Source organism: Rhipicephalus microplus, chromosome 3, assembly GCF_043290135.1.
Source record: "Rhipicephalus microplus isolate Deutch F79 chromosome 3, USDA_Rmic, whole genome shotgun sequence".
Lineage (NCBI taxonomy): Eukaryota > Metazoa > Arthropoda > Arachnida > Ixodida > Ixodidae > Rhipicephalus > Rhipicephalus microplus.
Window position 1 is genome coordinate 98,270,970 of NC_134702.1, and position 15,383 is coordinate 98,286,352.

The following is a 15,383-nucleotide window of genomic DNA, read 5'->3' on the forward strand; positions in this document are numbered from 1 at the left end:
ATGATGCTACACGCTACGTCAAAAGTCTTTATCAAAAAATTAAAAATAATAAAAAAACATTAATCAAGTTGTTCAATATACATTTGTTGATGTTGATATAGCTGTTCATTAAAGTGCTTCACTTCATGGGTTCCACGGGCAAACTCGATAGATTCGGCAAACGTCTACTAGCATCGACATCAATTTGACCAAAGATGGCGTAGTGCAATCGTTGCGTATCGTTGGAAGAGGTAAATCTGTAGATCTCCGTGAATAGTGCTCATGCCTTGTTGCCGCTCGATGTCAATCATGTGCGAAGTGTCGCCGAAGTCCAAAAGCTCGTTGGATGTCGAAGTGTCGAAGCCCTGCAAGACTCTGACAGTGGTGCGATCGGCCTCCGAACCAACGAAAACGCGTACTGTGAAAGTCTTGGATGAAGATGTGTACACATCTGTGAGTAATTGCGCTTGCTAAGTCATGTTCCGTAGTGCTAGCGTTTCTCCTTCGTTTCGTTATGCCTGCTGAACTGGTCATCTTCGCTGTGAAAGTGCCACATGTGCGTGGATAGCATGTCTGGTCCGTGTTTACGAAAGACGAAGAAAGTGCGTTTGATGTTGTAATGAAATGAAAGGCAGATCAATAAATGTGTCGTAGCCTTCTTTTATTTTTTTTTTGGGGGGGGGGGGGGAGGCGGGAGGAATGTGATCATTTCTTGGCTCTAGCAGTCGTAACGAGCATTCAGAATCGCGCTGTTAGATTTATATTATCAGATTATCGCCCTACCGCTAGCGTAACAAACATGAAATCAATTGTTAACATTCCTTTACTCGCTACACGCCGTAAGTTATCCCGTCTCGTACTCTTCCACAAAATTTACAACAACTCCCTTCTGCGTTCACTTTTAATAATTCCACCGTCATACATTTCAACTCGTACTGACCATGCGCAGAAAGTTGCTGTTCCTCGCTTCAAGGCATCAACATATTCCCACTCATTCCTGCCTAAAACTTGCAAGGATTGGAACCGCCTCGCACAATCAGTTGCATCCATCACCTCGCCTTGCAGTTTTAAAACATCGCTCGATAACATACTTGGTGTTGGAAATGTAAACGTTTGATTTTGTTGTTAGTTTTCTTGTATAATCTACTGGCTGTATAACATAGTTGCAGTTGATAATAGTTTCCAGTGTTTAATAATGTTCTAGTGTCGTGTCTATGTATTCTTTTCTTTAACATTGTTCGTCAGTGCCCGCTCCCCTCTGCAATGCTGTAATGCCCTGAGTGTACAATAAATAAATAAACGGTAAATGAACCGTGAAATTTTTTAGCTGCGTGTCCGGCGGTACCACAGGTTTACGTAACGAATTCTATCTTACCTCACAGGAGATCGGCAAGATCATCGAGCGAGACTTTTTTCCCGATGTGCCGAAGCTGAGAGCGCAGAATGAGTACCTCGACGCCCTCGAAGCTAACAACATCACAAAGCTAAGGGAGCTGCAGGAAAAGTACCAGCATCGCGGTAGCGCCCGAAGCGTACTCCGTTCAAGTAAGTCACTATAGTCAGTTTGATTACATGCTGGCTTGCAATCGTAAAAGCTGATTTGTTACGCGCGCGGCTACAACATTTTACCGTGCTAGCATTACCTGTTCTCATATAATTTCAATATCATATAACGTAATATATGTCATTGTCATGTAATATCAATATAGCATTCGAAATATATACATTGCGCTTTATTGAGATAATTCTGCCTGCGTGCTAATATATCATTCTGCGTGCGTGTTAATAAGCGTTTTCGCATTTTCTTTGTTGTTTGTTCATTGCATATTTTTTCTTGCCTCAAACACATGGCTTGTTTTGTTTCCAGTTCAAACACCATCGACATTCGAGACTCCAGCTCTGGAACCCAGCGTCACACCGGCCCCTTCGGAGTCTGGTGGTGCCACTGACAATAAGAGCACGTCAGGTATGAGGGGCATCCACTGCACGCAGTTTGTGAATGTCCCTAAATAGATACTGCTGCCTGATAAGTGCAGCTATTTAAGAGGTATTTTGCCGTAAGGTGTTAATGAAAAGGGTAACGAAGAATGGCTCGATTAAATCAGACTGACAAGTATTCTTTCAAAACCTTATGATCATTGATTTTATATTAAGGTGTAGATTACAAAAATAAAAGGCCAATATTTTGTTTTTCTCTCTCTCTTTCAGATTTGAACCGCAAAGTTAATGTGATGCCTCAAATTTTTTTTGTTAACATTCTCGTATATAAGTTATGCCTTTGGCTTTTTTAGAATATAATGTACACAATTTTTATTTACGAACTAAATTCACTGGGCCCAAGCACACGACATCGAAATGTGTGGCATTGCAATGAGCAAGTGCAGAAACTTAGTGGCTACAACATCACCTGTTCCTCATTTTTTTTCTCTTGCAGCCTTGCGAAGCCTTCAGTTGAACTGAGATATACTTGTTTGCTATTTTGCAAGAACAGTTTACCAATTTTCTCATAAGTAATTTTTTTGGTTGCCCCCACCTAGTGAAAGAAATCTTAAATGCAGGGAGAACATGTGTAGATGAATTTTTGATTAGCCGTTCCTTCCCTGCCATACTTGAAGTGTTTTCCGAAACGTAAACCTCTAATGTTTTGCTTGATCTCCTGTGTTATGTACTACCTTTCATGACAGGACTGGAGCCGGACAGTCAAGGGGTCTCGTCGCATAACAGCCAGCTTTCGCTGGATGCATTCCTGCACAAACACACCAGTGAGGACAATGCCTCTTTCGAAGTGATGGCCACCGAGGCCGAACGGCGGCATCGTGAGAAGCATGCCTGGATGTATCACGACGAGAAGGCGGAGGGGGCACCACTGGATGCCATGCTAGAGGGACCAGCACCAAAGCTGGCACTGGAAGGTCCTTCATCCACTACCGAGCAAGAAGGCGCAAGCGATAGGAGCAAGGCTCCCATCACTTGGCGTTACACCAACAAGAACTCGCTCATGTACATACCACCAGGTCAGTTGTTGGTTGCATTTCTGCATATTATTCTCAAAGATCCCATTACCAGGTGCCATTATGTACAGGACGACTCCATATGTCTTGCAACATCGGAGCACTTGGCCTTACGAGTTCAAAGGTTGCGTTCATTCCACTTGTTCTTATTTCAATAACTAAATATTATTTTCTTAATTGGCCTCATACCCGAAGGAAAGAAATGCATTTAGTACAGTCAACTCCCGTTATTACGAAGTGCATGGAAACCACAATAAACTTGGAATTAAATGAACTTCTAATTAAGCAAAATGCACAAAAACTGCACTTTTGTTGCTTCGAACCTGACAGTCCTCTAAGAAAATAGTTTGTCATCTCTCGCCGAATCTGGCTGCGGCTAGCAAGTTTTACAAGCACTACACATGTCGAAGTGCTTCTTCAGCAAAAACAAGACCCACAACATTCCTATTTTGTTTATATGTTGTCGTCCACTAGCCGAACCATCTGCACAATTTATCTGTTTGTTAGTGGACCGTATGTATAGACATCGCTGTCCATGGCAACAAATTGTTCAAAACTGACGTCACTAAGAACGGTTCCAAAATTACTGTTGTCAAGTTTATCTGTTTGCACTGTGGGGGTGCTGACACCCCCTGTAAAGTTGTTTGCGCCGCGTGGCGCACGTGTCTCGCCCCCAAGGCCGTATTTCGGTGGTGACCACCGCCGGGCGATAGATGCCGTTGTGTTCGCTTTGAGTACCACTGTTGGTAGAGTGGTAGCGCCGGCGGAGACCCCTGCGGAAGGCAGGCCTTGGTGGTGGGCAAGAGTTGAGCGAGTCTCTTCTGCGCGTGGCGGCTGCCGCGAACGGTTTGTCTTCGCTGTGGGTCTGCCGTGGTCGGCACCGCGGGCCGCCTGCGGTGGGCCCACGTGGTGAGTGAAGCGTTGGCGACGCCGCCTGTTAGTGTGCTCTCATGTTGTGTGTTATTGTGTAACAATGTCCTAGCGTATTACATAACAAGTTATGTATCATTCGGCGGACGATATCGTCATTGTAAATTAGTTAAATAAATGTATGTATGTTGTATTCGGTTTGTACCGACCGCGTCTTCTGTGTCCGTTCACTTCAAGAGCGTGGCGCGCGCGCTCGCCATTTCCAGACACCACAGCACTTGATGAAATTCGTTAGCGAGTTAGGCTTAACGCCGTTTTTTTTCGTGCGATGTCTTGCTTAGCGGAGCTACTTTCAAGACTTTTGGCTTTCGTTGCCAGGTCAAGCATATGGTAGGGGTTGTGGGTTGCCATTATCAAACGTTGCCACCACAACACTCAAAATCAGCTGTGGGCACACATGCGGAATCAACCCACAGGGTGTTGGCGGGATGGTTGATTTATTCTATGTTTGAACAACGCAACTGGATGTGGACAGAGCAGAGCACGCAAACACACGAACAGCACTGTTCTATGTGAGCGTTCTTTTCCGCCAGCGTCTTGTCGCGCTGTTCTAACTTCAACCAGACTTCTAGCCAGAGCGTGGTTGAAGCAGTCTGCTCATTACAACAAAAGACCTAGTTAGCCGACGCGATCAATGCGATGCCCCGGCATTGACTAAACAAGATGGCCGCTTCATGAACTGTGGCGATAATGAAAACAGCGCGGTCCGACAGCTGTCCTGGCACGTGAAAAATTTCCCATTTTATGAAAAATTATGGTGCCCTCGAAACTCTCTCTGATCGTGCTTTCGTCCGTGCCTCTGCCCGTCCATCATTCCGGACGGATGGACACACAGGCATCACAATGACTTCATGATGTCATGGGAAATCCTGGCAATATTTCGTGTCACAATGACATCATGAGCCGACCACCGTCACAAATTTGAAAAGCCCCTCCACGCAACGAACGGACGGGAGATGACAAAGAGGGAAAAAATGGACCCCTGAAAAGAAAAAAAAAACCTAGCACAAGGATGTTTGATGTATTATCCCTCATCTTTTATGCGGACAACATTGGAATTAAGACAATTCTAAATTCGTATCTCTCCACGAATGTAACCTTCGAATATTTTGCAGGGATCTTTGACATTTGTCACTGATCAATGATGAACAAAATGTTGAAATTAACCTACATCACTGCCCTACTACCCTAGGCTGGCCGAAAAATTCCGAAAATACCCTACAAATACGGTAATTACCTTACTGTTGACAACCGGGATTCGAATAATATAAAAAAGGTGGGCATATGTAATGACTTAATTAATCTGCACAATATTCTTTAAGAATTGAAATAATGCCTGTGCAAATGCTGTTTTTTCTGTTCAAAGGAACTGAAGACAACTTTGAATAGTCGCAGGATTTGACCTTAGGTATAGTGCAAGTGATGACTTGTAAAATATGTCATTTTTTAAAATTTGCTATACTTACAGCATATAAGCTGGTATAACAAGCTTTCAAACTTAAAAAAATGTTGAATCAATGTGAGGGTAGTGTAGTAATCATTGGACTTTCAAGTGCGGCGTTGCGACAGTGTGGATTTCTCTTTTTGATAGGTGTTTTCACTGCTTAGCACCTCTTTGTTGCAATGAAACTATATTTACAGGGCACTTGAGTAAGTGTTTTCACGGTTTAGCATGCCTTCACTGCAGTGAAACCATCTTTACAGGGGGTTACTTGTAAATTGATAATTTGTCTGTTCATTTTGAATAATTCGAAATTTTAAATAATTTAAATTTAAGTCAAAGGAAATGTGAATACTTTAACATTCGTTCGAATATTCAAAGCATTCAAATATTCGCGCAAGTTTAGTAATCGGTAATGTGAAAACTGAATAAAAAATTCCACTTCGTGAAAATCGTACGACATTGATCCTGTAAGCATGCAAGTGTACGTGAGGGTACACTTGCATAACTGAGACAGCTTGGTCTAATTTCTAGCATCATCAAGATCATTTAAGCTTTATAATTATTAATTTTTATTTATTTTTTTTATTCACTACCCCCTGCAGTCATGTGAACTGCATGACTACTGCTGCTACTTCGATGGGTTTGTTCCAATACTCTTCATAGACGGCTAAATAGTTAGCCAAGTCGACGGAGGCCATCTTACATCCCATTCCAATGTTCATGTAGCCGGCTAAACATAGAGCTTCGAGATGACGACATCGGAGCCAAAAATGATGCAGGCAACTTAGCTGTCCAAGCAAGATGGCGGCTCAGTGAAGTCCTCAGATAGCTAAAATTTTGCTTGTATGTTTATGTGCGCACAAGCAGATGGTTTTCCATACACTTGTGAGCTTTGCAAGATTTCGGGGTGTAGTGCCACATACAAAATTATAAGAAAGAAGTGAAGTTGACAAGAAAGAGGCGCATTTGCAACTGAGCTTTATTTTGCGTCGCTTGCACATATAAAGCCAAGGAACCACGTGTTACTAATAACACTGCCACATAGTAAAACAAGATAATACCAGATAAAGCCGCCTACTGCGCTAATCGTTGAGATAGTCTATTTCACAAGAAAACAGTTAAAGAGACGACTTACTCATGCATCTGCTCCCCAATTTGTCGACGACATGCGTGTCAAATATTTCCCACCCTTGTTTCATTTCATGTCTTTTCAGTACTCGCGTCTTCTCAAGCTCAGATGTGCAGTGAGCTGATGCCCACTGCTTGCTGCAATGGAGAGCCAAGTTGCTTCCCTTGCCACTCTTTAGCGTGCTCTTATGTATTGGAACACAGCCAATGCTGGTGGTAGAGGGGTAATTAGCTTCGCTGTAAAAATGTCGCTGAAGGACAGGGTGTAGGCCGGAATAAAAGTGCAGGGAATGCTTATGATTGTCCTGTCCTAATGCAAAACAGGAGTGGCACTGACGGAGGACGAGAAGCGGGAGCGCGGCCCTGGCCGAACCATCATGCACTGCCACACACGCCTCGAGCGGTCACCCTTCGACGAGAGCGCTAACAAGGAAGCTCTTGCTCAGGCAGCCAATGCCCAGGCCAAGGCCCTCGAAGGGAAGCTGGGTGTGGACGGCCGGGAACTCCAGCCAGGTACAGGTTCGCCCACGGTTGGTGGCTACGGTTTTGTGGCCACACCATCGCCTGCACCAGGTGAGTGTCTATTGCAGAAGCAAAACAGTGACAGGTTTTGCTGATGCAGAAGGTAGCCTTCAGGGCCTTTGCCCAGGAGTGGCTTCGTGTTGCAAAGAGGTGGTTGTCAATTTACCTTCGGCCAACTTGCGGTATTCCACCGAATTCATTTGCAATGTGTTTCTGTATGCTTCGAGTTGTAGATAAATTCACCTTTGCACTGCCGAGTGCTAGCTTCCTGGTTAGTTCAACTGGTAGATTGACCTCCCTGAAAAGGCCTTGGTTTCCGGATTGATCCCCGGACCTGGACAAATTTTTGGTGTGCTCCAAAATACACTCAAAGATGTGTTTTGGAGCAATGTAAGTCAATTTTAGAGCAGATTTTTTTTTAGTCCTACATCAGTGTTAACTATAATGTTTTTTTCTAAACACTAAAATGTCCAGTGGTTTTTACTAAACATTCAGTTTAGCGGCCAGACTTACACACACACACACCCACACACACTGAACATTCAATATTGAAAATGCACCTTTTGGTTCTACAAAGCCGTTTCAAGATTGCATTATTTGTGCTCCCTGAACTGCTTGAAAAGACTGAAGCCTGTTTTCATTCCTGAGCTGGGGAACATGCGTTCGCATTCAAGTGGGAGGTTCAACTGAGGCCAATTTTACTATCAGAGAGTGCACTTGTAATGTACGGAAATGCTTTTATTATACAATTGCTAGACTGATCTGAATCAATTTTGTTGTGGTTGTGAGGTAATATTATATTCTGGAAAATGTTGGGAATGAAAATTTTGATGAAGTATGCCCATTATTCTTATTAATTGCCATAAATTGGTGAGATCAAGCAAAGCAAGAAGCACAAACTTTATATACCTGCAACTGCACGCAATAAACATGTTCTACTGCCAACTATATCTGTTACAGCATCTCAGGTGGGCAAGTGTGATGTATAGTAAAATGCTGGTAGTATGCTAACAGTTCGCACCAATTTCGGTGCGATATGAATTTGCAGTATTCCATGGCCAACATACTTTGTGAATGTGGAAAAAGTAGGCTGCTTCGATTACATTGCCTTGGTGCTGTGGTGCATGCATGTGCATGTGCTACATGGTCAGCACATTCCAAGGTTCAGCAGAGCATACTCCTAAGTCCTTAGCTTACCATTGTTGAGGTCCCGATTGTTAGCAGTATGCCACCCCTGCCATCCAGTTGTTGAGGGAAAGGCCTTGCTGACTGCCCTGGTTTCCTGGTGTCTGGGCAGGCAGTCGCAAACCTCGCCTTCTTTAAGAGCTGCTGTTGTAAAGAACCGGACTGAAGAGCTGATGAAGAAAGAGTATGAGATGTTTATAATTACATTTTTACAAAATGAGAGTGTGTAACAGGAATGCACTCCTAGGGCATTTGCCTGCTGCTTTTACTCCTTTCGCAGTCTCTAGACGCCATGCCTATGGGGAAACAGGGTACGACGTAATTTGCTGTCACTACCCCCAACATGCACATAGCCTAAACGCATGTATTGTTTTGGCGACGCTGTCTCATCCGGTGAATCATACCTCCAGCAAGTGGGGTATGGTGAGTCTGCCGTGTCACCACTCTGGCCGACCACCCATACTGTCTAATGGTGGTCGCAGGCCAGGCAACTGCGATGGCATGTGCCTGGGCAGCTGGCGCCGATTTGAGTGTCGGCGGCCTATCAGCCAGAGTCGCACAGCGTGATCGTCCGAGGTCCGTCTTCTATGGAAACTCGGGGTCGCGGCCTTTCTTCCTGGTGCACAAAGGTGCCACGTGTCGCATTTCTGCGCCGGCACCGGAGACAGTAGGGCTGCGTTGAGTGACTGCAACCGCGCACCTCCCAGTACATGAGAAACAGCTGGGTATCTTCGCACTCCTCCTTATCACCACAAAGTCAGACGGCTGCCTTTCTTCTGTCTTGGCGCCCGCGGCAAAGGGTGGCTTGCCGATCGCAACACCTTTAGTACAACTAACACTTGTGCCTGCCTGAACAATCTCTCACCAAATGCTCTTTTAAGTTATCTTGAAATCTACCAGCTCAGTATTATAAACATGGGAGAGTAGCTAGGGTTGGGGATGGGATCTTTCAATAAACATGAAAATAGGTGAAGAAAACAACAGAGTAGTTGCTTGCCATGTGAGCTGAACTTACAACCTTTGCATTGCCTGTGTGATGTGCTACCAGTAGTGTTTTATGATTGTGGCTTCTCGAGTGGCAAGTTGTTTTGCCCTGTTTATCTAATTTAAAGAATAAAAAAACTTTCTGTATGCCTTCCTTGCTTCCCTGGTTGTTGGTTTGCTATACAGTTAAACCCCTTTATGAGAGACATGCTCTGGGCAGCAATTCCTGTCTTTTATATGATATGTCTCTTATAAGCGGGGTACGTGCATGCATTTTCTTATCAACCCGTACTTTACTGTAGGCTTACTGGTGTCTCTTATACCCATCTGTCTCTTATATCAGAGTCTTTTATAAAGGGGTTTGACTGTAGCCGTAGTTTCTAACGATTGAGGTCTCACTATTGGTTCCACTTCTCAAACATTTTATTGTGAGTCAGTGTTATGCTGTCTGTTCTTTTCTTAATTCCTGTATCATTGCACTGTTCCTGCTTAAGTCACGAAGAAACCATCACAAATGAACATTTCTCAAGCATCTTAATGTCTTCCTTGAGTGTTCCTTTACCGCCGTAAGTAGTACTGTCATGTGGTGACATACACTCAAACCTCGATAGAACGAAACTGGGTATGATGACATATCGGTCATAATGAAGTAATTTAAAAACGGTCTTGCAATAGATATAGTGTTAGAAATAAACCTTTATAACAAATTTGTGGATGTAAAGACCATATTTTTGTGTCAGATGCAACTTTGTTATAATGAAGTTTTAGTGTATACCTGAAAGTCCTCGCGGTTAGGCCATACAAAGATAGCTTTGATTAGGCATAACTTCAGGCTCTTCTGGCATTTGGTTGCATGTGCAGGTGTTAATGAGACTCCACTGCTGACCTGGGGTGAGATTGAAGGCACACCGTTCCTACTGGATGGGAGTGACACGCCACTGCCACGCAATCCTGGAGGGCCCCAGTTCCGGATACCAGAGCCCCGTTCTAGGGAGAGGCTAGCCCATTCTCTGGCAGACGGCGCGGCTCGCCGAAGTGCAGCCCGAAAGAATGCGGCTCTCGATCGTGCGCGCTCCTCTCTGCTGAGGTAAGGCAATTCACTGCCATTGCTCTTATAGGACTTCATTTTCTGCACGAATATTGAAAATGGCAGGCATAGTATTCAGAAATCAGAAGACAGCAGTAAACTTCAAGATACCGGAGACAGCATTATTGGTCAGAGAAGAAGCAAGCATAGCCAAAGAAATTGATGTGGCCCAGCCTTGTATATTGCACAGGACGAGCAGCCTGTGATCAGTTAAGGGGGCAGACTGGTCTTAGACATTTTTTTTTTGTTTATTTCTTCAGTGTTCTTGATCAAACTGCACAGGATTATGCAGTTTTTTCTGTTGAATTCAGATATTTAGTTAGTTTTCCTATAGAACTCATCTTGTTCCTGAGATAACTTAAGTTCACTACCTATGGTTCTAGGCCGTCATAGAAAAAAAAAGTGCTTAATTAAAAGTGATATTTAAGATATCCCAGCATAGACTAATGACTATATATTGAAATAATGCAAGCGTTTTTTGTTTTTAGGCTTTTCTTGGTTATTTTACAGCAAAATGAACTATCCATTTTCAAAAGCAGTTGGAATTGTGTTACAATTTTGATGAGTAATTAAATAAAAATGTTTGTTCTCTAAATTCTGCTCCCATACTTGCACTCTGCACACATACAGGTTTCCATTGAAAAAAGAATTATTGTTGTACCTGCCCTAGGTGCAGAGATATTGAGGCCTCAAAATTGAACAGTCGTAAATTTACTTTTTTGAGAAAAATGGAAAAAACTGAAAACACACAGCTTCTTCAGAAACAACAGTCATGGTGCGCATGTTTTGCAATCCTCATAAAGGTGCTCATAAATTCATAGCAGAGCTTCTAACACAGGTTCCGGCAAATTATAAAGAGGCCTCAAAGTTGGTTCCCCATTTTTTTGCAGGTTCTGCATGTTAACAGCACCAAGAATCTGGACAGTTAGAATGACATTACATAAAAAATTGCCACTTCTTGGTGTGTGAAAATTTGCAGAGTGATCACAAAATACTTGCAGAAACCAAATATGTTAATTTTAAAAAAATCACTTTTTTGTAATTTTTTGGTCCCAAAGACAGGTCTGCCCCCTTAGTAGCGACGGAAGAAGTACCAAGGAAACGGCAATTGCAGCCAAGTATTTCAGTGAGTTAGATGGAGTACTTAGATGTGTTTTCTTTCATTGGCTCATTAAAAAATAAAGATAGATGATCAAAATTAATTTCAATTCAGCGAATTTCCTGCACAAGTCGATATCATATACTGTCTAGTGATTTTGGCTCATAATATCTTAGATATTTTTTTATTTACGATTATTTTTCTGCACTGCAGCCCAAGGCTGAGCCCTTCCCCCAAGTCGCCCCTGGCATCCCTTGGCACAATGTCGCCCGCAGCACGTCACTTGGCATCAGCCAAGCTGGGCATCTCCAAGGGCATAGACAGGGCACTGAGGGCCAGCTACACACCAAAGACCGCCACTCCCGGCACACCAGTTGCATGCGGGGCCACCCCATCACCCCTTGTGCCTTCGCCCGCCTCCCGAAAGGACGCCTGTAGACGAGAGCCCTACCTCACTGGCAGCGACAGTTCTTCGCTTACAGACAACCTCTTGAAGCTTCCCGTCAAGCGCAAAGCAGCTGCGGACTTTTTTTGAGGTGGCACAAGAAGCTGGACTTGTTGTGCCTTGCTGACGTGTCTGTAGAGGCTTCAGTATCAATGGGGACACGAGCCAACAGCCTCCTGATGCTGTGTCAAGAACAGATCAGCACATTAATGATTACATGCCAATTAAGTGCTGTGTCATTCTGTCACACCAGTCTGTGTGCAGTGATTTTGCCGTAGAAGTGAAGAACAGACTTGCATTGTAGGGTGTGCTGCCGTGACTACAGCCAGCTTTCGTTCATTGTATATATACCATGACATTTTCACTGTGGACTATACACCTGCCAGAGGTTTTATTACTACATTGCGGTGCGTAAAAATGAACTTGAGACACTGTCAATGGCTTTTCTCATGATAGGCATATTCAAGCAACATGGTTACTTTGTCATGTGCCACTTGAAGATTACACTAAATCCTTGCAGTGTTCTCAACAGCTTTTTTCCTTCACACAAATACACTCAAACCTCATTATAACAAAGTCGCATCTGCCATGAAAATACTTTGTCATATCTGTAAATTCGTTATAAACGATTATTTGTAACACTGTACTTATGGCAAAGCTAGTGGTCGCTTACTTTGTTATAACCAATAATTCATTATATTTGAATTCGTTATATCGAGGTTTGAGTGTATGTGATGGGACATTAATGTCCTTTGCCTTGGTTCATAAAATGCTGAGTCGATAAATGCCTTTGTGCCTTTCCGCAAACATTTTTTAGCTCGAGAGCTACAGATTGCTCTAGTTGCACTGAATACTTGCCATTTTTAGTTTTGCACACTGTTACATGTATTACAAAATGTGCATCTTGTGACTAAGGCATTATTTGTACTGAAAGATAGTCTCTTGGTGTTCATATAGTAGTTCATTAGGCTAGACAATTTTCAGTTAATTTATCATTCAGATGTATCTAGAGGGCTGGGCATTGTAATTTCTTTATATGGTACAGCAAAACTGAGGCTGCACCATTTCTAAGCTTTAACACATCTCAAACAGAACAGAAACTTGAAACGCACAGATTATCAGGTCAATTCACTGACCTTCCCATATGCCATTGCCTCTGAGATAATTGATCCAAGTGTAGGAGCTCATGATGTATCACCTAGAGAGAGATGTTAGCTGGAAAACTGTCATCAGAACAGTCTCGGAGGACAGCATCACTTTTCTTTTCCTCTGTAGAAAAATTAACTAAATGTGGGCCGTAACTATTCTCATTTCTTTTTGAGTGCACCACATACCTTGTTTAGGTGACAAAGCATTGACCACCGTTGACTGTTGTCTGAATGATGTTTGTCAGTGTAAGCTGGTTTTTGTGTGGTGTAATGGTACCCCACATCTCTCGTCATCCTATGCACTGTGTACTCTCAGCTAGATTTATATGTATCGTTTGTTATTTCAGAGCAATCATCGAATGCTACCTAATCATCATCTTTAATGTACCCCTAAAAGGGCCCGTAAACCACCTCCAATATTTTTCAAGCATTTCAAGTAAACATGCGCATCGTGTGCAGAATGCTGTCGCGATCAACGATTCTACACATGGCAGCGCTACGAGCCGCCGGCGCGCCGCGAATTCCAAGAAACAATCCCTCCTCCTTTCCGGGCCTTTCGCCGTTCCACATCTGACGCACCGAGTCAAATATGCCAAATATGCTGTGGTTTGTCGAGAAAGAGCCTACGACTTACGGTCAGTCTGCAAGCAGCTGCTCGCACTGCTTGATGCACGTGTTCCCCGCGTGCATGCAACACGTGCGGGGCACGACGTGTCCTCATATGGGTCCATCATGTTGGCGATCCTTTGAAGGCCTGCGCGCAATGCAGGGTCCGTACCGGCACGATTACGGCAGCCAGGGTTCCCCAACAAGCACGCAACTCATGGAGTCGATGACTAGAGTCGCGGCAACCGCAAGTAGATGGTGTTTCAAGCAGCGCGTCAGCGATGACGTATACCATGCGAGAATTGAAAGGCCATAGGAGGGGCGCTCGGCGAGAGGGCAAAGTGGGGTGGGAGGGAATACCAGCGGAGGGAAGTGCAGGAGAGAGCGAAAGGTGTGGTCGTCATGGTTTCGATATTCAAACGCATTTACTGCACCATTATTATTGCACCATTTCGAAAAATTCTCGCGACTCCACGTTCGTCGTACACTCGTGCACAATTTCCCTACCACAACTGAATTTCGACCTCTGGGTGGTTTACGGGCCCTTTAAGGTTAGGTTGTCAGCATAACTGATGTTAGGCACTGCAAAACTTTCCATGTGGTGCTTTCGGTGCTGTCCCTAAATGAAAAAACAAGACAGAAAGAAAGCTCTCTGTCATTGGCTCACTCCTTTCATCAAGTACACTTGAAAAAGAAAAAGTGTGGGCCCACGCAAACAGGGTTTGTCTAATCAGTCCTTTTTTCTATTTTTTTTTAAGGAAAGAGTGATACAGTTCTTTTCTAGACAGCCCTTGGTGTTCAAAGAAAACATGTTGCTGTTGTGTGCGGTTCGGCTGTGCTTATCTGAAAAAAGAAAAGAAAGCCCTTTCAGGCCTTTGTGTTCTCACAATCTTAATACTGTTCACAGAATGCCTGTATCTCTGCAGTACTAATGAAGAATATTAACAGGGCAGTGTACTAGGTTTAATGTACTTGCTATTTGAAAGAGAAAGGTTATGTGATTTTATTAGTAAGACAAAATGACTAAATATGTGTATGCCGTTCTTTGCCAAAGCGTAGTGTGTGGTTGTGCACTATACCTGTTGGATGTATCATTTTAGCAAGGTTCTTCTGTCTATATTGATGTTCAGCTGTTATGATATGTGTGAGAAAATTCGCGATGCCGACATCTCGCTGAAAAATTTTAACTCTCACTTGACTTCATTTATTCTAGGGTGTCTGAGTGCAATTGGCTTTTGCTTTTGAAATGTACATTTGTTCAGCAACCCATTTCTCTGAAACCTCGTGTCTGGAGGTTCATGTGCACACAGAAGTTGTGATATCTTCAATGTAAATATATAGCTGTAGCAAGTGCTATGAAAACTTCCATATTTACAGTTATTAAAGCACCATGTTGCTCACCATAATGACTGAATTGCATTGAAACATCTACTACCTCCGTGTAACATGTACGGTTAAAGCCTCCCATAGGAAATGAATACATCACAAGGTAAACTTATCTTTTTTTGCTGATGTTTGTGCAAATAACGAAATTCTGATGAATATCAAAATTATTTTTCAACCGGATGAGAATCGACTCAACTCGTATTTCGTCGTAACACTGTGCAATAAAGGAGCTCACTATTTGCATTAAAACTTTCAGTGTGCTGGTGTATAATTAGTATACATGTTTGCTTTAATACCATGTAGAGCTGGATATGCTTACAAGTTTTATTAGTGATGCCACACAGCTACTTTTGATCGTGGTCAGACCTAATCTAGATCTCATATTGTTATCATGATTGGCTCAATTATGCAATGCACAAAAATGAGTAA

The 15,383-nt window shown here is 43.2% G+C and overlaps 1 protein-coding gene across 1 annotated transcript; it reads left to right on the forward strand.

Annotated features, from left to right (window-relative positions):
• Positions 1–179: 179 nt before the first annotated feature.
• LOC142803845 (splicing factor ESS-2 homolog) lies at positions 180–15,203 on the forward strand. The gene is made up of 7 exons (XM_075890042.1): positions 180–432; positions 1,362–1,524; positions 1,847–1,945; positions 2,664–2,993; positions 6,817–7,065; positions 10,045–10,270; positions 11,583–15,203. Exons 1-7 carry the CDS (start codon positions 262–264, stop codon positions 11,902–11,904), a joined length of 1,560 nt encoding a protein of 519 aa, XP_075746157.1. The 5' UTR covers positions 180–261; the 3' UTR covers positions 11,905–15,203.
• The last annotated feature ends 180 nt before the right edge of the window (positions 15,204–15,383 follow it).